This window comes from Condylura cristata, unplaced genomic scaffold, assembly GCF_000260355.1.
Source record: "Condylura cristata isolate star-nosed mole 26May11 unplaced genomic scaffold, ConCri1.0 scaffold00014, whole genome shotgun sequence".
NCBI classification, from domain to species: Eukaryota; Metazoa; Chordata; class Mammalia; order Eulipotyphla; family Talpidae; genus Condylura; species Condylura cristata.
The window spans coordinates 51,574,416-51,595,300 of record NW_004567115.1 but is presented as its reverse complement, the minus strand read 5'-3'; the positions used below and the strand labels follow the sequence as shown (position 1 = coordinate 51,595,300).

The 20,885-nt window shown below is 58.3% G+C and overlaps 1 protein-coding gene across 1 annotated transcript in view; it reads right to left on the bottom strand.

Annotated features, from left to right (window-relative positions):
• Positions 1 to 1,670: 1,670 nt before the first annotated feature.
• Positions 1,671 to 20,885, bottom strand: part of ELP3 (elongator acetyltransferase complex subunit 3) — a 40,281-nt gene continuing 21,066 nt past the window's right edge. Inside the window, exons 10-14 of the mRNA XM_004682534.2 lie at positions 16,444 to 16,534; positions 14,213 to 14,278; positions 13,171 to 13,398; positions 12,301 to 12,382; positions 1,671 to 2,383 (exon numbers count right to left, since the gene is read on the bottom strand). Coding sequence (XP_004682591.1) covers positions 2,307 to 2,383; positions 12,301 to 12,382; positions 13,171 to 13,398; positions 14,213 to 14,278; positions 16,444 to 16,534 — 544 coding nt within the window. The 3' untranslated portion in view covers positions 1,671 to 2,306. The remainder of the gene's footprint in view (positions 2,384 to 12,300; positions 12,383 to 13,170; positions 13,399 to 14,212; positions 14,279 to 16,443; positions 16,535 to 20,885) is intronic.

Genomic DNA, 20,885 nt, shown 5'->3' with positions numbered 1-20,885 from the left:
GGGCGCCGCGCCGCCTCTGCGTACCCCCCACCCCCACCCCGCTCCTGGGTGCTGCCTGCTTCGTGCTGTTCCGGCAGCTGTGACCTGGTTTATCTTTCCAGCAAACTTATGCCAATGGCACTGTGGAAATGTCTGTAGCAAAGACCTTGGCGCAAAACCCACCCCGAGCCCTCCCCACCGTGCCCAGCGGGAGAGAAGCAGCCGCCTGCAGCCGCAGAGCGCGGCCAAAGCTCCAGCGAGGTCGGCGGTGCGTGTGGAGACGGGCCTGGGTCTGGTGTTTTTAAGGCAACGTCTAAAGGCCGCCACAGCCGCCGAGGGACGCCGGGCCGGGCCAAGGCTGCAGGGGACGCGGAAGCCCGGCTCGGCGGCACACGTGACGGGGGGTGGGGGGTCCCCTCTTAGATGTGGTCCTGGAAAGGGGAACAGGCCGAGGCTGCACTAGAGGTGGCGGCCAGCCGGGCCCTGCGGAGCGAGGCTGCCAAACCGCCGGTGCCCGAGCGGGCTGCGCCTGGCGCTGACCGGGCCGGGGAACGCGCTGTCCTCCAGGGCGGAGGGGCCCGAGCACGCGCTGTCCCTCCCTCACCCCGGAGTGGGCGAGGAGACTGCTGGCCGTGGGGACGGAGTGCTTGTGGCAAAAACGTCTTGGGCGCGTCTCAGGGAGTCGGCCAGTGCGCGCCCTGCCGCATAGGGCTTCGGCTGTCGTGTCCACGGCTGCTGGGACGCCGGGGCAGCAGAGCGCCAGCCACGGGAGGCCTGCTGACCGCGGACGCGACGTGGTGGCGGGATGGAGGCGCCGTGTGCCGCCCTGGGCAGACGCTGCCGTTCTCCTGGGCGTGGAAAGGCCACGAGGCAGCAGGACCTGCCGGGTCCAGGTGGACCTGCCTGCGTGTGCGGGGAGGGCTCACCGGCGCTGACCTGTTTCAGCTGAGCTTGTGAGGACGAGCTCATGGTTCTTAGGCCCTGAAGTGAAATGCTCAAAGCACCCTCGTGCTGGACTGCTCACCCCCACTACCTGCGGCTGCAGGGGTGCTGACGGGCTTCCCCCCAGGGGGGGTGCTGACGGTGGTGTGCCACACCTGCCAGCTGTGTCCTGGTCAAGTGGAGAGAGCCACAGGGAACGTGGGCTGGACCCCATCTGTGACTAGGTCAGGATGAAGCCCCGGACCCTCCTCTGCTTACTGGGGGAGACCCTCGTTCAGCTTCAGGACTGGGTGGGGGACCCCGGGACACGGTGGAGGGAGCCACAGCCAAGCAGGCTGAGCCAGCGCGTGTTCCGAGCCGAGTGGAGGGGACGAGCAGTGGCGAGCCCGGGCTGGGCAGGCTGCTGCAGGCCCCTCCCAGCAGCCGCTACCTGGGGTTGCCGCCTCGCGCTCACCAGGGCCTCATGTGCGCCTGACGCACTCTGACCCACGGGGGTGGAGACAGGAGAAGACAGGCCCAGACCCCGCGGGGGCGCGACGCCCGCGTTCTCTGCGCCCTTCAGCTCCGGGCGCCGACAGCCCGCAGGGCTTAGGCTCAGTTTCAGCGTCATTTTCAGAGAAAAGCAGCTGTGGGCCGCTCCCTCGGTGCACTCCTGGAAAGCCCGCGGGGGCCATTGCGAGCCCACGCAAGCCAGAGCCCGCGGGCGGCAACGGAAGCGGGCAGGAAAGCACCTCACGTGGGCTGGTTTGTGTGCTGGAGACTTTATTCCACAAGCCTGGCGGAACGCGCGGCACTGACGGGTCACGCCTCCGAGCTCGCCGGGCAGCTGGCTACGCGGCGGGCCTCTGAGCAGGCAATCTGCTCTCGCGCCTAGCTCTGTCCACGGCCTTTGTTTTCGCGAGCGGCTTGTCTTACCTTTCTCCAGGGGGACAGGCGGGGAGGGGCTGGCAGCAAACGCTGACTCAAGCTCTGCCTGGCGCTGCCCACGCCAATCTGATTGTCCGGGGTGGGAATCAGAGGGGAACGAGGGTGTGCTGTGGCCAGTGTGGTGCGTGGGCCCTAACTGCCCCCCCCTTCCGTCGTCAGCAGTGACCAGAGGGGCGCGTCTCTGTAACGTGCGCCGGGAGGCACGTGCGGTCACAGCAGGGTCCCCACGGCCTGTGGATCTTCTCCCAAGTGCATGCCCCCAACGGCAACAGCTGTGAGTGACGGTGTCCACGCGGGCTGATGAACTGGGCCTGTCACCGTGTCCAGGTCCAAGCGGTCACCTGCAGGCCTCGTGCGGAATGTGGGAGCCGCCCCGACTCGGCGGGCAGTGGGGTGGGCGCAGCCTCTGCGGCACACGGGAGCCCGTCTCTTCGGCCAGGGACCGGGCCGGGCGGCCGCTACTTCAGCGTCTTGACCATGTACGGGCCCTGCAGCCGGTAGCCCATCTTTCTGTAGTAGTTCCTGGTGCCGACCCCTGTGAAGCAGCAGAGAGTAAGAGATGCGCCAGGCACAGCTTTCGCGCCCCAGGGCAACGCCAGGCCCTCAGCACCTGGACGCCCCACGCCGGCAGCCCGGGGGTGGGGGGGCTGCGGCCCATCTCGGGCTTTACTGTTCCTACGCGGGTGATTTCACGCTCAGGAGACAGTTACAAATGCACAGGTGAGAGGCAGAAGTTTTGGCGTGAGTCAGACAACCGTGGGCTTGCTCAGGGCTTGCCCGGTTCCTTGGCGCAAACATTTACAGCTTAGGAATAAGATCTCACCTCGTTTTACTTCTTACCCACTTGGGAAATTTTCACGTTTTAAGAAAACAGAACTGAAGCTGCTTCAGTGGGGGCGACAGCTGCGCTGTGGTGCCATCGGGGGCGCCTGCTCCTGAACGCGGGGTCTGGCCCCGCCGTCCCCAGGAGTCGCTGCTGTGCTCGGCGCACGCGGGCCGGCACCTCCGGCAGCGGCAAATGCTCTCACAGTCGGGCTGCGACATTTGCTCCAAGGACTTTGCCATGAGCATTTCTTTTTGCCACAAAAGAGACAATAACTGGCTGGCAATCTGGTTTGTCTCTGAACGCAGTCACCAGCACGGGGCGCCGCGCCGCCTCTGCGTACCCCCCACCCCCACCCCGCTCCTGGGTGCTGCCTGCTTCGTGCTGTTCCGGCAGCTGTGACCTGGTTTATCTTTCCAGCAAACTTATGCCAATGGCACTGTGGAAATGTCTGTAGCAAAGACCTTGGCGCAAAACCCACCCCGAGCCCTCCCCACCGTGCCCAGCGGGAGAGAAGCAGCCGCCTGCAGCCGCAGAGCGCGGCCAAAGCTCCAGCGAGGTCGGCGGTGCGTGTGGAGACGGGCCTGGGTCTGGTGTTTTTAAGGCAACGTCTAAAGGCCGCCACAGCCGCCGAGGGACGCCGGGCCGGGCCAAGGCTGCAGGGGACGCGGAAGCCCGGCTCGGCGGCACACGTGACGGGGGGTGGGGGGTCCCCTCTTAGATGTGGTCCTGGAAAGGGGAACAGGCCGAGGCTGCACTAGAGGTGGCGGCCAGCCGGGCCCTGCGGAGCGAGGCTGCCAAACCGCGGAAGCGCCACCCGGAAGCGGCTCTGCCGCTGAGCGATGAGGCTCCCCCCGGCTTCCGACTCCCCTCCTGCCTCGGGCCTCCGCCAACACCCCCTCACCCCCCACCGTGTCCCTGAAAACGGGGCTGCGCCTGGAGCCTCGTACAGCCAGAGTCCCGCAGGATCTGGCCTCCTGCGGTGGGCGCTGTGGGTGCGGCTGCACCGTGCACCTGCACCCCTTCGCTCACCCCCCTTTCCCGAGCACCCGGGGTGACGGAGTGGACTCAGGAAGTGCGAACCGCAGCCGAGAGCCAGGCCCAGGCCCGCCATGAGCCTTTTTAAGGCAGGCAGAGTTGTGAGCTCCCTCCTGGCTCACAGCGCTGAGTGGCAGAGGGAAGTTCTGTGTTGTGGACACGGACTGACTCCTGTCAGCCTGGACTCCAACCGCTTCAGCTTCGGGGCTCAGGGCAGCCGCAGGAGCACGCGTGTTCGGAACCCGCTCACCTGAGCTGGGTGAGCACGCGGCCTCTCACAGCCCCTTTCCTCTTGCCGGCCGCCAGCTGACGTTAGGCAGCCTCCTGGGCTGCCGGCTCTCAGCAGATGCTGCCGCTGCCCCTAAGTGGGCAGTGGGCCACAGGAAGGGCCGTGCCAGCTGACCACCGTGATGCTGCCGGGGGCGAGCAGTCCAAAGGCCTGCTTTGTTGGGTCCTCCTAATGACCAGCCATGACATGTTTCCCTGTGTCACAGGGGCCTTTAAATTAGACCAAGTATCGTTACCTTGACCAGCTCCGAGGAAGGAGGAGGACTGCCCTGGGCACCCAGAGTGACAGCGGAGGTCCCGGCTGGGCGCAGTCCTGCCTGCCCTAGGGCATACACCTTTTCTGGGGAGCTGAACTTACAGCTTAGTTGTGGAAAGACCAGGAGATGCTCCAGCCACAGGGCTTTGGCTCAAGACAAGGTGAGGCCACTGCTGCCTCCACCCAGGCAGAGGGCCGGCCCTCAGGGGGTGGGGGTGGGGTGCAGGACCCCGCTTACTGCCCCCAAGGACTGCTATGAGTGGCCCGACGGGGCTACAGCTTTCTTAGGATCCATTTTTGCTCCTAATGTCCTCAAGCCGCTCTCCGTGGACAAACATGTCTGCTCTCTGAGCCCCCATGACCCTCCCTGCCACCCCCCCAACCGCTTGGGTCACTGAGTTTAAGGCAGTTTTGCTTCTCTAAATACTGAGGGGAAAACGAACTCACCCGAAACAGAGGCCCACCTCCCCCAGCGCTGGTACAGGAAAAGCTACCTATGGTTTGCTCCAGGCTCTCAGAGAAGTGAGGGGCACAATCAGAACCTTGAAAAGGTTAATCAGACATGAAAATAGAATCGAAACATCTTGGGCTGTTCCATTTTAGAAAACACGGAGGGAGGGAGCTGCCCCTGAGCGTGAACCCGGGGAGGCTGGCTGCCTGCCCACGCCCCCACCCGCCTTCCCACAGGCAGTCACGCGGTGACGCAGCACTGGCACTGCACTTTCCCTTTAAGAGAGAGTAAGTCGCGAGCAGGCAGAGAGTCTGAATTCTACCTGCCTCAGAGCCTGACTAACTCCAGCTGGGCAAAAAAGCAACAACTTTGGGGCCAAGGGTAGGCCGTGGGCCGCCAGCCGTGTGCAGTGCCTGGCACGCACCAACCTAGTGACGCAGGTCCAGGCCACACAGCCGAGGCCACCAGCAGGAACCTGTGGGGGCGGCTCCCTGACCCCCTCCCAAGCGCAGGGACTGAGCTCAGAGGCCCCTCACAACACTCGGGAATAACAAACGCAAGGACACGCGGCAGCGAGCTGCATTTAGGCTCAGCTGTGCCTGACGGCGCCAGGACACCGCAGGCTGATCGGGATCGGGCGTCGGAGTGCGCACAGGGGCAGGGGGCCTCCGGGAGAGGAGTGGGACAGAGTCAACCATGAGGTGCAGCCTGAAAATTACTCCAGAATCAAAGCAGCAACTCAGTGGCTGAAGAAGCCCAGTGAAACGTAAGCAACTCAAGCACAGGAGAGCGTTCCCAGAAGCAACACAGGCACACAGGGAACACTAAGGTGAAAACCACCCTACAGGTGGCGAGGGAGCGCCTGCCTCACAGACCCTGGCGGCCGAACCTCGCTGAGCCACAGCGGCGGGTCAGCTTCCAGGCTCGCCACAGACAGGCTCGGAATCCTGCACCCAGTGAAAACTTCCCTCAAGAGAGAAGCAGGGACAGTCACACACCCCCGGCTGCAGCCCACTGCTGCTCCATAATTACTCAAACAGATTCTTCTGGCACAAAAGGTCACTGCTCACAGACGGCCTGCAGGGTCAGCAGCGGGGAGAGCCGTGGCGTGTAGTCACAGCCTGAGGACTCTGCCACACACACGCTCTTCAGGGGGCCAGAGGCCAACAGCTCCGCGCACTGGGTTCTGGCCGTCGGGAGAGACGCGAGGCGGGAGACACAGTGCACACTCCTCGCACTGGACCGCGACGCTCACGTTCCCGTGGGAGGCAGAGCGGCTCAGACCCAGGCGGGGCGCGCGTGAAGGGCACGCATCTACCCCACGGAGGCGGGCGCCCTGGGGCGCCAAGCTCAAGCCAGAAGCCACCGTAACACTCGGCGAGAGTCACACACGTCAGTGTAAAGGAGCCCAGCACAGGGACGCAACCTCACACGGCACACAGACGCCGCCAGAAGAGAGCACGCGCTGACGTTACTCCACTTACCTAAGATGAACAACAGCAAAACTGAAGCTCCCAGTTGAGGCTGCCAGTCAGTCATGGGAAAATAAAGGAAAACCTGGAGGAAATCAGCAGGCTAAGGCGGCCGGAGTGGGGGAGGGGCTGGGGTGCGGCGGGCGGGCGGGCGGGGCCCCTGGCCCGAGGAGGGATTCACAGCCCTGCCAGACAGGTCACGGTCAGCATTTGTAGACTTGCCATTTGTACACGCTTAAAACTTAAAAGGAGGTAAAATTAAGCTTGTTTAAGTGGGGAAATCACTCTCTGTGCATACGGAAAGCAAATAAAACCTGGGTTTAGTGATTCCAACTAGACAAAGAATACGGAATTACTAACCAAGAACAGTTGAACTGGTCAGGTGTCTCTTGAGGACCCCGGGAGCCTGGAGACTCCCTCCTCATGGAAAGAAGGGCGGATGCTCTTGTTCGGAGCAGGAGCAGACCCAGGAACCCCAGCGCTGCCATGCCCCCTGCCAGGCGCGCTTCCCACACCACAGTAAGCCCGCACCCAGGCAGCGCCAAACTAGCACACATTACTCTCCACCACCTTGCAAGATTCAGAGAGTCTCGGGAGGTGCAAGATCCCCCTGCTCCCCACAGCCTAATCCACGCCACGATGACAACATGCTAGCCGAAAGCAGGACAGAGACAGAGGTGCGGGCAGAAGCTACCTGGGGTGTCATGGTGGGGAGTGCAGGTGGGTCTTCCTTACGCATTTACATTTTTCTCCTGACAGAGCCTGACGGAGCAGAGTCCCCAGTCATGGAATGTTACAGTGGGTGGGGGCACCCCAAGTGTGAGCAAGTGGCCACCCGTGGGCTCCCCACACCTGCATGCTCACCTTTTTGGGACACAAGGGGACTCAACAGCCCTGCCCATGCTGTTCCTCAGGGCCGACAGGCCGCCACCAGTGGGCACCCCCACTGCTGCTAGGACACAGCACCCCAGCTTCCGCTGCCCACAAGGGCTTAACAGTGGACATTCGCCCACAGCTTCTCTGGGGCTATCTGGAACACGGGCACCAGGTGACGTGGACACATGATGCTCCGGGAGGGTCTAGTGCTGGGCTGTGAGCACTTCTTGCCAGGGCCTGGCCTGTCCACAAACACCAACCGGAGTCGTGAAGCACTGCAGGCTTGCGGGAACCAGGCAGCCAAACGCACCTGTTCCCTAGCAAAACTGCATCCCAGGTCAGCCGCACTAGTCTGACGGATGATGCTGAAACGAATGTTCCTATAATAAAGCCATCCTGTGTTATCTTTAAAAGGACTTCAAGAACAGTAACAAAACCTGCACCAAACGGCTCCATGTGATCTCCTCTAGACGCAAAAAGGAAGAACCTGGCACATCCGGACCCAGGCGGCGCGCACTTAGCTGGGGTGACTTACTGCAGGACGAGTGGCTGAGAGAGGGCTGCAGGAAGAATCACCTTCCCCTCCCGAAGCCTGTTATCACCCGGCACCTGGCGGCAGGCGCCTGCCGCTGGACGAGCCCCAGGAGCCCCACGGAGGACAGGGCGAGCTCTTCGGGCAGCTGGGCAAGGACCAGGACCCCGTTATCCGCCACAAATGTGCCCCCCCAACTACATTATAATGCAGAGACTGAAACCACCCTCACCTGAAGCTGAGGCACAGGTGCTAACTGGCACTGTGAGGTTCATGGGGCCCGGGGGCATCAGCCATTCGCAGCTGAACCTCACCAGCCCGTTCGGGCTGGCACGCCCGAGACTGCCATCCAGCCCCTGGCTGTCGCGGGCTCCGTGACGTCGGTCCCTGGCAGTGCCAAGCATCACACAGCGGGCCCATCTCCTGGGGCGCTCTGTCTCCGAGCTCGAGCTCCCGCTCCTCGCTGCCTTTTTAATAGGCTGAAGTAAAACAGCCCTGGGCGCCTGACTCCAGTGACTTCTGTCATCAACCATTCAGACATTTTCCTCATTTCTCACCCTCATTGTGCGATCTCTCAGCCTTGTACGATTCTTGGCCAATGGCCATATTAATTTTCTACTTGAAAGCACACAAATAGAATACTGCTTATGACGGAGGAGGCGGGGAGCGGGGGGAGTAGCCGCTCGTCTGGGTGCATACCAATGAGCTCGGCAAAGGCAGTTACGCACTGGGCCTGACACCCGGCCAAAATCGCCCGGTGTGGCACTGGGTAAAGTGGCTACCGGCAGCTGATGTGCCCTTTGGACACGGTACGGGCAATGTGACACAGGTCTCCAGTTTCCATGGTGATCACTGGCGACGGCACTTGCAAGTTAGGTTCCACGGTACAGTCGCGTGCACGTTACACCATGGGAGAGGGAGGTGTAAAAACCTCCTTCATCTTATTATTTTTAAAGGAAAGAATGCTAATTATCCCAGAGGATAAACACCCTCGCTTCTGAGTAAGTGTGACCTGTCCATCTTAAACAGATTTGTGTTGATAGGCGCTACACAAGTTGGGGAGAGATACTAAGGGCTTGGACTCAACAGGGACTAATTAACTGCTCAGGCACTTAGCAGGATTACCTGCTAGGCCCTGCCTACACGCTATTTTGCAGGCCGGTCGGCCCGTTTTTACATGCAGAAAGAGTGTTTCCTTACACTGAAGGAAACAGTCTAGATGGGGAGGAAAACACGTCTTTCTGTGCAGCGCGAGGCCGTGGGAGGCGAAGACGGCGTTAGTCCTACACACGCACCTTCCTGCACCCCAGGGCGGCGCCTGGGCTCCGCTGGTGGCCTGACACAGGACATGCGCTGCCCAGGTGTCTCGGAGGGTGGTGAAGCTAAGCTTTTCACTTCTTGCTCTAATCTTCACATCTAGAGTCGATGCTTAATTTTTATACACATAATTTACTAAGAATTACGTGTATTTCAAACAATATAGAATGAATAAACGAAGCCTCTAAGAAAACCCTTCATTGGAGTCTGATAAACAAGAATGTTTTAAATTTGCTCATAAAGATGCAAAAGCAATCTAAAGAAAGGTCAGCTATAAAATATATAGTCTAGAGCTCCGATGTCTAAGTCACTGAGGTAACAATTTGTTTAAGGAAGAAAAACGGAATACACGGAGGCCTCTGACTTGTGGTTTAAATCAGATCCACTGTGTGTCTGGGGGGAGAGTCAGGGACTATGAGTCCAGCCGGAGAAGCGTGCAGCCGAGACGCAGGGCAGCCAGAACGCAGCAGCGTGCAATGGAGACAGTTCTCCAGGCGCGCTGCGCGACAGTCGGGTGAACGACAGCGGCCTCTCTCGGCCAGCAAGCGCCAGGGCAGAGTGCGCGGCCACGCCGGGTGGCTCACTGCAGGCCAGAGCAAGCACAGACGGAGGACGGGGTCACACCAGCAGCTGAGGCGGACGGCACCGCACACCCACAGGCACGGTAGGCCTCGCTCCCGGGGGACCTGGCACCCAGCACCCACGCTGCAAGGGACCGCGGCCAACCACAGACGGCACGCAAGGGCCTCCTAGCGTGACTCCCGGAGAGAATCAAGTTCAAGTGCAGTCAGTAAAACACAGAAATTCTGACAGGAAGGGGCAGAATTCTGGAGTTAGACTGGGAAGAGAGAACAGATCCTCTTGTTTCTGATACAGAAATAAAGGCCTGTAGAGAACAAGTAAACCCCTGCCCCCGCGGCCGGGGGGAGTCTGTGCACACCACGCTCGCCTCCCCACCCTGCCGGGTGGTCGGTGCACCGGCACCTTCATTCTAATGTCAACTTAGGGAGAGTAAGGAAAAAAAAAAATCAGAATGCACACACACACCCTCTTGTACTCAAACCAGGAAGACTGGGAGAAATGAACGAACTTGGTAAAGACAACCGGAAAACACATCACAGTCAACACTTAATCTGCTCTCCTGGTGTCTGAACAGTGAACCCCTCAGATGTCTGATTCAGAAAGTAAGAGGTCAGGGACATATTACTAAATTACAGAAATAAAGCCCATCATACTCTGAGCAGACAGTCTTGATTTTTTTCATCGGAGGGTGTGCAGCTCTTGGCTCAAACAGCAAGGTGTGGGCTTGGTGGCTTCCCTGGAGAGCCAAGGTGGGCCGACACGCCATGGTGCAGGAGGCGCGCACCCTCCCTGCAGGGCTGATTCTGGAAGAATGGCCTGGCCACAGGGACCCAACAGAACCCGGGAGCCCCGGGAACAAGGGCAAAGTTTCTCTCATCATTCCGAACCAATCCCTCGTTTTAAAATTTCTCCCAGCAGGTCATATGAAACTATTATTTAAGATCAGGATAAAAAGTGAAAGAAAAGCTCCTCCTGCTCGTAACAAGCAGACCTGAGGCTCTTCTGAGTAAGAGTGTGACCGCAGGCAAGTCGGGGGGCTCGTCTCCACTTCCTAAACAGGGATCAGTTTCCAAAGGCGCATGAAGGTGCAGATGGTCCTTCACTTTTAAAGCTGCCTTGGCTCCCACAGGCAGACTCACTGGCGTGGTGTCAGACTTGGAGCGGGGCACAGCCGGGGTCACACGAACAGCCGCCCTCAGCATCTGGGAGAGCGTCCTGAGCCTTCCCCGACAGTTGGGCGAGCCTGGCACAGGCCCCCGGGCGGCTATGCTGCTCAGCACCAGGAGGCAAAGCCTGCCTCCGAGCCACCTCTGGGTGAGTCCCCACACATTCACGCTCAAGAAGAGCTGCCCTGGAAACACGGACTGTTCTCTGGCAAGAACAGGTCCTAATTTTTCAGGGGATCTCAACCCTCGAGACGCCTGTGCAGCACCAGTTCTGGGTGCTTCTGGTCAGCCACCAGTGACAGGTGAGCCTCGCCTGGTTCCCGCTGCTGTAGTGAGACTAAAGCAAACGGGAGACCCATAAAGCCCGGCCGTGCTAAGAAATGCTCCACTGCCGCCTGGCTAATGTCAATGCCAAGGCCAGACTATGGCTACACGAGCCTGGGCCGCTGAGGGTGCGTAACTACAGTCATTACAGCCCGGGCGAGAGTGCTGATTTATTGGCAACACTGATTTTTTTTTTTTTAAATTCTCATTTCAGTTTTCATTTTCAGAAAAAGTAAAAAAACCCAACGTGCCTTTAGGAAGGCAGCAGTCTCAGGAGAAACCGACAGGAGCAGAAGGAGCCTCGGTGTGACGGGCTGCCACGTCAGTCTCGCAGTGGGAACAGGAAAAGGAGCGGGCGCCCAGCAGAGCCCGAGCACGTGCTTTCGTCGCCGAAGCTTTCGCATCTGTGCAGGTCGCACGGCGCACAGTCCCGGCCGGCCGGCACGCACGGCGGCATGGGGGACCCGCTTCACGATGCACCCCTTCGCTCCCAGTCTGTTCCCAAGAACCTCAACAGCGTGCCAGGAAGCTGCCCCACCCGTGCCAGCCTTCCCGCTCACGCCCCCCTCAGCGCCCGGGGTGCTGGCGAGGGATGGAGACGCCGGCCGAGGGGACGCTGCTCCTCAGCAGCTGAGACAAGACCAAGAGTGAGGACTCTGCCTTTCAACGCCACGGCCGGCAAGGGAGGCTGTTTGAGATTTCCAAGCAACAGAATCAATAATCTCCACATTGATTGACACTTTTCCTGGCTCAGTGTCATCGAATTCCACTTTTCCACACAGAATAACTGCGCACAAAGCACCAAGCCGGCTGGCCATGACGACGACGAGTGTGGCGAGGAGAGAGCGGGGCAGACGACGGGCCGCCGCTTGCCGCGGGTGCTGGAAGCGCTGTCCCTCCGCCCCGGCCTGCCCGCCCTCAGGCCTGAGCGCAGGCCACTGACTCAGCCCTGTCTACGCCATCCTCAGAAAGAGGCTCAAAGGCAGTCGGCGGCGCTTCTCCTGGGCACCACGTTAAAACCCTGATGCGTCGGGGCCTCCCTGGTGGTGCAGTGGGTTCAAGCACCCCATTATGAAGCTGTCCACAGCCACTGCCACTTGAGTCTGATCCCCGGCCCGAGAGCTGACCCACATAGCTCAGCAGTGTCTCGCCCCCTGCTCCCCTCAGCAGTGGACTTCGTAGATCTGCCTGTTCTGCTCCCCACTCTGTCTCTGGGGAATCCTCTCACTCCCCGTACCTCTGGCCTGTATCCCAGTTCTGTGCGCATAAATAAATCTTTATAAACAAGAAAGAGTGGTGCATCATGCAATTCGCGCTCCTCAGTTACCTGATATAACAGCAATTTTCCCTGATCCATGTTCGTCTCTCGCTATCCTTTCTGCTTCTTCCATCAGCAGCATGCCGAATCCCTGCGAGGAGCACGGGGGGGGGCGGGAGGGGGAATGATGAGGTTGTGACCGGGGGAAGGACGTCACTCCAGGACCCGTAAAACAGGAAGGCGCTAATGTCTTGTGGTGGCTAAGCCCGCTGCAACGTGCCATCGAGGGCACAAGGGGGAGACGCCGTCCACGAGACCAGAGTGACCTGCAGCAGGCCAAGGGAGGAGGAGTGATGCCACGAGGGCACTGCGCGGGCGCCCCGGGCACAGCAGGGCAGGGCAGGCCCCCTCGCCACTCCCGTCTGCCACACTGGCTCTATGCACCCCAGTCACGGCCAGGCGGCGCAGTGAACCTCTAGCCTGCATCTCCCGGTCACCCCTTGGGTTTCTCAAAGGCTCTGGACACCAGGCTGTGTTTCCCAATCACCGGTTTATACGGTGCCCGCTACCCACCAGAGTGGCTTTACCCCACTTCCCCTGCCATTAGGGGTGTGCAGAACAGTGTTCCAGTATGTAGCGTTAACATTTCACACGTCACGCCATCATCTCCTTCGATCCCGAGAGGAGCCGTGTGAAAGTGCCAGCTTACTGCTGGGCTTTCAAACTCTGCAGCTGTGCGGTGTCGTCGACTGTTACACTCTTCCTCCCCTCTCATGCCCAAAAAGGTGCCAGTCAGAGAGAAGACACCTCTGCCCAGCTACAATACTGGTCCCTGTTGTGAGGCTTTCCCTTCCCTCTCCTCTGCGCCCCGCACCCCAGCCTTTTCCTCCTTCGGGCAATTTCTTAATGACACGTCCAGAGAACGGGAGCACAGGGTACCTGATGCTGGAACTTGGTGGGGTCACGGCTGCTCACAGGGACGACGCTGCCGTACACGTGCAGCTCGCGGACAATGGAAACGCCTCCGACCAGCTCGAAGCGGAAGGTCTCCTCCGAGCACTTGCGCAGACGCAGGAGGCCGATCAGGATGTCCTGATCGGGGTCTTCATAGGACAAGAATGTCTCCCAGCCGCCATTTGCAACATAATCTCTCCTCACCAGCTCTACCTATTTAATGAAAACCACCAAAGAAAAAACTTCATTACAGAACAAAGTTCACTTTTAAAACTGTATGCATTTGGGCCAACGGCCACAATTAGGGGTAGAGAATGAATCATCAAGAATTATGGGGGCACAAGGGTCTAAGTCTCAGCACTATCAGGCTGTTGGCAGCCGCTGGAGCACAAGTTTGATCCCTGGCCAGGGAGCTGACCCTCACCTGTCTCCCCGCTGCTCCCCTGAGCAGTTAGAGCATTAGATCCGCCTATCCTGCTCCCCACTCTGCCTCTGGTGAATCCTCTCACCCCTTGCTTCTCTGGCCTGTACCCCAGTTCTTAATGTGTAAGTAAATCGATGTTAAAAAAAAAAAAAAAGAATTAAGTAAACTACTAACATGGCTCCCAGGCAGTCCAAGCCTCAAGAACTCCTGATGGGGGCTCGGCTGAAGAGATGCACACCCAGCTCGGCCCCAAGGGGGCCTTCGTCACATGTGGCTACTAGAGCTGAAAGGACTGAAGTTCGAAGTCCTGTTCCTCAGGGGCCCTGGTCACCTCCCAAGTGCTCTGGAGTGACATACCACCAGAGGCTGACACTTCATGGATGCATGGAACATTACAGCGCTGCAGAGCACTGGACAGTGCTGACCCAAATGGACTGCAGATCACCTCACTCCTGGCTCTGGCCGGACATCTGTATGTGACCCCCACTTACGCTTTGCTCTTCTCCATGACTGTCGAGGTTTGGGTCCTACTATTAGGGCGGGGGCCCAGGTCGGAGAGATTCTGAGAACAGGACCTAGCCTCTATAAAGGGAAGACACCAACCTGGTATGGTCGCACTTTGTGATGGATTTCTTGGATTCCAACCTCCCTGGTTCTCACATCACGACACTGCCAGGGGTAAAAAGGGGAGGGAGAAGGACAAATGGGCTTAATTTGAGAGGATTAAAGTTCAAAGTCCTGTCCCTCAGCAGCTCTGGTCACCTCCCAAGTGCTCCAGAGTGACATAACTTACACTGAGAGCACTGAACTTAAAAATGAATCACTATTAATAAAACTACAGGAGAAAGCAGAATGGAAACGTATGACATTTGAACTGTGTTGTCTTTAAAATGAGCTTAGAATTTGAAGGAGATATATGAAATGACCTTGGAGGCGAACAGTATAAATCATAAAATCTGAACAAAACCTTATCCTCAGGGGCTAAACTAAGTGCACTTGGAAACTGCAATCCCAAACTATGCATACGTGAGAGGAAGAAGCAGAGTCCTAATTTTTTAGAACCTTCGCCACCTTATGGCACTTCACGTTTTTAGCATCGCCGTATCTGTGTCATTTCCTAAGTGTTGAAAAGCCCGATGTTGAAGGCTGCTTATTTTTGTAGAGAACGGCAGCGAGGAAGAGGGGACAGGAGCCAGGAAGGTGAGTGGCAGGACAGAGGGAAGGAACCCACTGGACCACAATCCCAGTGTCCTGGGGGTGCAGAGCTGCCAGCAGCCGACGTGGCCGAGCCGGAAGCACCACAGCAACGCGCCGTGACTCTCCCCTCCGCCTGCGACCCTGTGTGCCACAGCCTGGCGTGAACCAGCCACAGTCCTGGCAGCAGCCACGCTGCGTCCCACGCTGGGTGACCTGCTGCTTGAACACTAAGCTGATGCTCAGAATTCAAACACTCCTGCTGGCAAGGAGCAGCCCGGGCCTGGTGGTCTAGTCCCCCACAGCCACTCAGGAAGGCCGCCACACGGGCCTAGCAGTCCCTGGGGAGAGGCGCTTACCGTTCAGTTCTAGGAAACAAAGCTAATTCCTTCCAGGCCTCACGAAGAGGCCTAACGCCACAACGTTCTGCTGCTGTGGGCCTCACAAGCTCAACAACCGAGTAGAAAAACACGGGTGCAAATGGCGGCAGCTGCCCTAAGTCTTTGCTACCCTTTAACTAGAGCACCTGGCCCTCGCGGCCGGCGTGAACGCACAGGCTGTGTGTTCTTAAGGAGACTGTGTGTGCTCTTCCTTTCTGTTTGGGGGTGCCTTTTTGACAGACATACATAGATGGGTGCTGCTTTTCTGGCAAATGCCTTGCCTCTGGGAGCTCGCTGTCCTAGGCTACAACTGACCTGCAGCTGCCCTGAAGCTCCTCCAGGGGTACGGGGTACAGGGCCCAAGTGGGCACCTGGCTGACCACACGGCAGGAAAACAGGCGTTCCCGCGGCCACTGCAGCAAGGGCCAGTCTCGGAGGGGAGGGGAGTTGGGGTGTGGGAAGAGCCGGAGGCTGGAAGTGGAGCAGGCACACAGGCTAGTTTAATACTGAAAACACCCCTGCTATCCCTGTGTTTTGGCAGAGTCAGCCTCTCCAAAGGATTTCCTCAATTATCTGCCTGAAATGGAGCGCCCTGGTCAGTCACATGTGACACTCGAGCACGTCTGCCCACGAGAGGCTGCGCCAGTGCCTGAGCCCTCCAGGCCACCCCAGATCCGGAGTGGTGAGTCTGCGAGCGGAGAGCAGGAGCCAGTGCCAGCTCCGAGAAGAAACTTCTAGACACTTTTGAGTGTCAAACCTTACTGTGATTTAAGAATCATTTGCAGGGGCTGTAAACTTGCAGATTTCTGCACTGTGTGTACTTCAGGGCCAGCAGAGTGGAGGCGCTTCAATACTTGTGACATCAACAACTGCCAGAACAGACCCGGGGTGGGCGGGCCTGGGACAGACCGAAGCACGCTGGGTGATTATTTCTGGCAGGTAATCCTTGGGGCTTCAAGAGTACCACCTCATACTTCCATGACCACTGGTCAAGAATCAGACTCGGGGTACTTCAAAAGAAAACATATTCAAAAAGGGAGGCCAGCACACAGGTGGCAAGCTGAGGCGGCAGGAGAGCCACCACCAAGTACGTGAACCTCCCCTTCTGGTGGGAAAGCAGAGGCGGGGGGAAGAGGCAGCCAAGTGGGCCTTCACTCGACAGACAAGTTTTGACTAAACCAAGCCTGCCAGCAGCGGGACTGAAGCCACGCACTTTGTCTCGCACTGCCTTGGCCTCAGCAGCCACCGTCAAACACTTACCTGGATGCCAAGGTCCTTCATTCTTGCAAACGCCAGCTCTCTCAGGTTACCGTGTTCTACTCCTGAGGTGACTAAGGGCATTGGAATATCTCTGCAGGAGGAAGATTTGTGAGGTGTAAGTCATTCCCCAGAGGCAAGGACATTAAACAGCAGCAACCACTACACAGAAGAGAAACAACAAACCACAAAGCAGGCCGGAAGGGGGAAGAGCAGTCTGACCAGGAAGCAAGCTTCAGGGCTGCTCTAGAACCCGCAGCGCCTTCCATCCACAGAATGATCCCCCGAACACCAGGGGTTACTGTGAGAAACACCCAAGTGAAAAACTACTTTATATGACTATGAAGTGCGAAGCATGTCACTGTCACCAGTAATACGTTTTGGCTCAAGAGACATCGATCGTCATAAAACTTTTTTTTTTTTTGCAAAATACATTTTTTAAAGATTTATTCCTTTATGCATACAAGAACTGGGGTACAGGCCAGAGGTGTTGGGGGTGAGAGGACTCATCAGAGACAGATTGAGGAGCAGAACAGGCAGATCTACTGAAACACACTGCTGAGGGGAGCAGCGGGGAGACAGGAGAGGTCTGTTGCACCCCAGACGGGGTCGGCTCCCTGGCCAGGGATGGACTCAGGCCACAGTGGCTACTAATAGCTTGACAGCGCTGAGACTCACTCTAACCTCCGTGCCACCAGGGAGGCCCCACAAAGTTCAACCTGCTGCGAGTGGAGAAACAGTCACGTTAGTGCCCTGTCGTGCCGCTTGCAGACACTTTCCGCATAGCCGCTGACTGACGCGTAGCCACACCTGGCGTGGCCAGTAACCCAGGCCGCCGCGCTCATTCTCCTTTCTGCTTTTGAACCAAACAAAATCTTTCCCTTTCCACTCATCCCTCTGATGTCAGGAACACAACAGCCTATTTATTCATCCGTTGGGTTCTTGTGAGTCCTCCCTTACTCAGAAGTATCAAGAATCCAGCAGCAGGCCCCACAGACCACTAGAAAGGTGACGAGAAGCCTACACTCGCTAGGATTGTGACACCAGGAAGCTCAAAGTCAGAGAGGAGAGAGAAGGACATTTTTGGAGCCATGAGCTGATCATGTGGTTTGGTAAAATAAATTAGCTTTGTCTCTTTGGAATGACAATGTCTTTAAATACATTTAAAATTAGTAACCAGATAAAACTGAATGAAGCCTTCTAAAGCCAAAAAGTACAGCTGATTTCAGCAAGGAATGGGCAAATACCATGTTTTAAAACATCAACTGACCGTTTAAACATCTACGCCAAAGAAAGTCTCTGTCATGCCCTTAAATGCCCTGCATATTTTGGAAGCAACTAAACCATGTGTGTATAAAGTCTCATCTGGCAACGTGAAGGGCGGCGTCGCTGGTTGCTGCTCACGCTCGCGCACCTGCACGCACCCTTGCGGCTGTCTCCAGGCCTAGGTCTCAAGGCCCGCGCGCTCACCCTGACCTGCCATCCCGTGCTGCGCCTCCGGTCCGGTTCGGCCTTCCATCTTTCAGGGTTCGAGAGTGACAAAGCTGCCCTCACTTCAGCGCGTTTACCGTGCGCCCCTCGGCACGCTCCAGCACCCCCCTTCCCTCCCCAGCAGCGAGCACTGCTCTCAGGGCCTCTCCACAGGCGATGGAGGGTGGGGGCGGGACAGGAAGGCGAGAGCTGCAAACGTGTAGTCGTGAACGGGCCCTCTGGAAGCCCAAATTCTTCAGAGGAGTAAAGTCGGCAGCCTCGGCTTACCCGTGGAGAGGCTGAGCAGGCTGGAGGGCAGCGGGCCAGAAGTGCCGGCCGGGCCAGAGACAAATGCGGGACGCGGGTAAAGACGCCAGAGCTCCAGCTGGTGCCAGCGGCGAGCACAGCAGTGAGGGCTGGGAGCACAGGGCCTGGCGGGAGGCGAGGGCAGAGCAGCCCCGGCCTCCGCGTCTGTCCGGCAGCACAGCTTCTGGTCTGGGGGTGGCGCTACATTCCTGCCGCCTCAGGGAGCGGAAGCCTGCGAAGGCGAGGGTCGGCCCACAAGCAGGAAGTGCGGCAGGGCGGCAGGCTGTGCAGAGCTCCAGCAAAGCGGCCGGCCACCCCCACGGGCTCCCCCCACCCAGCAAGGCTCGAGGGTTCATTTCAGGTGCGTCCCCTTCAACCTAGCCCCACATTCTCGGTTTGAAGGGAGATTCCATTCAAGAACACCCCCTTCCCTTTCAGCGGGGAAACACTTCAAGCTTACAGGTGCGAATATTTGTAATTTGCTCATCAACAATCTTTCAAAATGACACCCGAGGCCATTTCTGTCTGAAGTGGCACGCTTCAGACACTCTGGCTGCAATTCGCTACTTCAAGTCAACGCTCCTGCCACACCCAGGCAGGCGGCTGTCTGACGAGGCCCCCGGGCACCAGCAGCTCTCCACCCTCGGGTGACGACACCTCCAGGGCTGCTACCCAGAGCCCTCCACTCTGCTGCTCCAGAGGACGCCCGGTGAGAGGTCGGTGGGCAACTGCCATGAAACTACAAGTGTAAGGTAGTTAGAAAAGGGCAGAATGGCCAATTAAAAGCACCAAGTATTCTATCAGTAAAACAGTGTTTGAAAAAGGCAAACGGAAACACGGCTTCACCTGATGACCCTCCCTCCGACTCTGCCCTGTCTGCTCCTCCCCCGACACACCTGGACAGGCCCAGCCATGCTGTCTCTGTAAGGGCCGAGTCCTGGTCAACACTACGGACTGTGTCGCTGACATGGACCAAGGCAGGCTGGCCAGCTGCCCCGAGGTCCGGCCATGAAAACACACACCGATCTCTTTACTGAGACTCAAAACAATAAACCACGGTTCTCATATGGATTAAACACTCTGGGAGGAGGCCTGACTGGCATCAGTGGTTTCTTCCTGGCCAGACAACAGGCTGCTTCAAATGAAAACACTGAGGGCGCCTCACTGCACCTCCTGCTTTGAGACTCTATCCATTTCTGACAATCTCAGCTCTAGAACTTTCTAACTGAAGCTAGCAGAAACAAAGCAGAGGTAAAACCCTGCAGTTCTCACTTCCCTCATCAGGAGGTTCTCAGACTCGACGCTTGCGACAGCCAGTCCTCCCCTGCACACCTGGGACAGCCGTGAACACTGTCCCCGCTGCCTCTACTCCAAGTCTGGGCCACTGAGCTCTTGATGCAAGTGTGTGTCAGTCTAGGGTCAACATAAACCAACACTAGCCACGTCTGGCAGAACTATGAAATGCTGGGACCGGAACCCAAGGTCCTGAGGCAGACAGGAAGCCGTCTGGCCAGACACAGCGGCCGTGGTGAGGAATGGCAGCGTGCTCCTGCACCCGGACGCAGCCCTCGGCTCCCCGGCTGTCTTGCTCGTCTAGGAGAGGTCATTCCAAAGGCCTGTGAGGGACAGGTACAATTTATGATGTTTTCCTGAGATAGCTTGATAAAAGCATCATCTCCCGTAGACCCAAATCAGTGGTAACAAAAAGGAAGCCAATCGGAATTAACCTGAATCATTTTCTGTGCCGCATGTAAGGGCAGAATATACGAACAAAGACAGGAAGAGGCAAGCAGTGAGGCCGGCCAGCCGCGTGACTTGGAAGCAGCAGCCGGGGCACCAGCGTAGCACACCAGGCGGGCAGCTGACGCGCCCCAGACACAGGCCTGCTACTGACATCGGTTCACAGCCACATTAAAAACCAAATTCAGAAGGAGGCTCTTAGCAACATCATAGCTAGAGAATGCACATAGAATACAGCTGCTGGAATACACCATGCAGGTTTTATTCTTTGTATTAAACAGCAGTCCCCCAACCCCCCAAATGACTGCAAAGCCGAGCAGCGTCTGCGCCCTGGCAGACATCAGCCCTGGACCGCCCCAGCACCTGCCCTCAGACCCCGGGGTGGCGCCACAGAGGCATCTGCTGTGTTTGCAGTGAGTCATCACTCTCCAAATGAGCTGTCCTCAGACTCACGAGGCCATTCCTGGCCCCACATTTTTAAAGAGGTCACCTGCTCCACAGTACCCAGATAGGTCCCAAAACGCCCACATGCCGGTGAGGCATCACTTCAAGGTCTCGAGCCCACCCGCCTCTGCAGCAGGGCCGGTCCTCAAGGACAGATGCAGGATGGTGGGTGGCCTGGCACTCCAGCTGGGGGCCTCTCCTGGTGGCAGCCTCCAGGGCCATCGGGGTCACGCTGGACAGCCTGGTGCAGGCTCAGCCCACCGCGCCTTCTCCGGCCTCTGCTGCAGGGCAGCCACCACTGCCACACCACAGCCCTCTGCAGTGCGCTTCCACGTCCGCCGAGCGGGCTGCCCTGCTCGCATGACGGCGGCCTGGGGTCTGCAGCTGTGGCAGGCTGTCTGCTCGGGGAGCCCGCCGTGCTCTGCTGCTGGGCGGGCCCTTCACTTGGCTCTGGCTGCTGCCGCAGTGCCCGGCGCCGAGCCCTT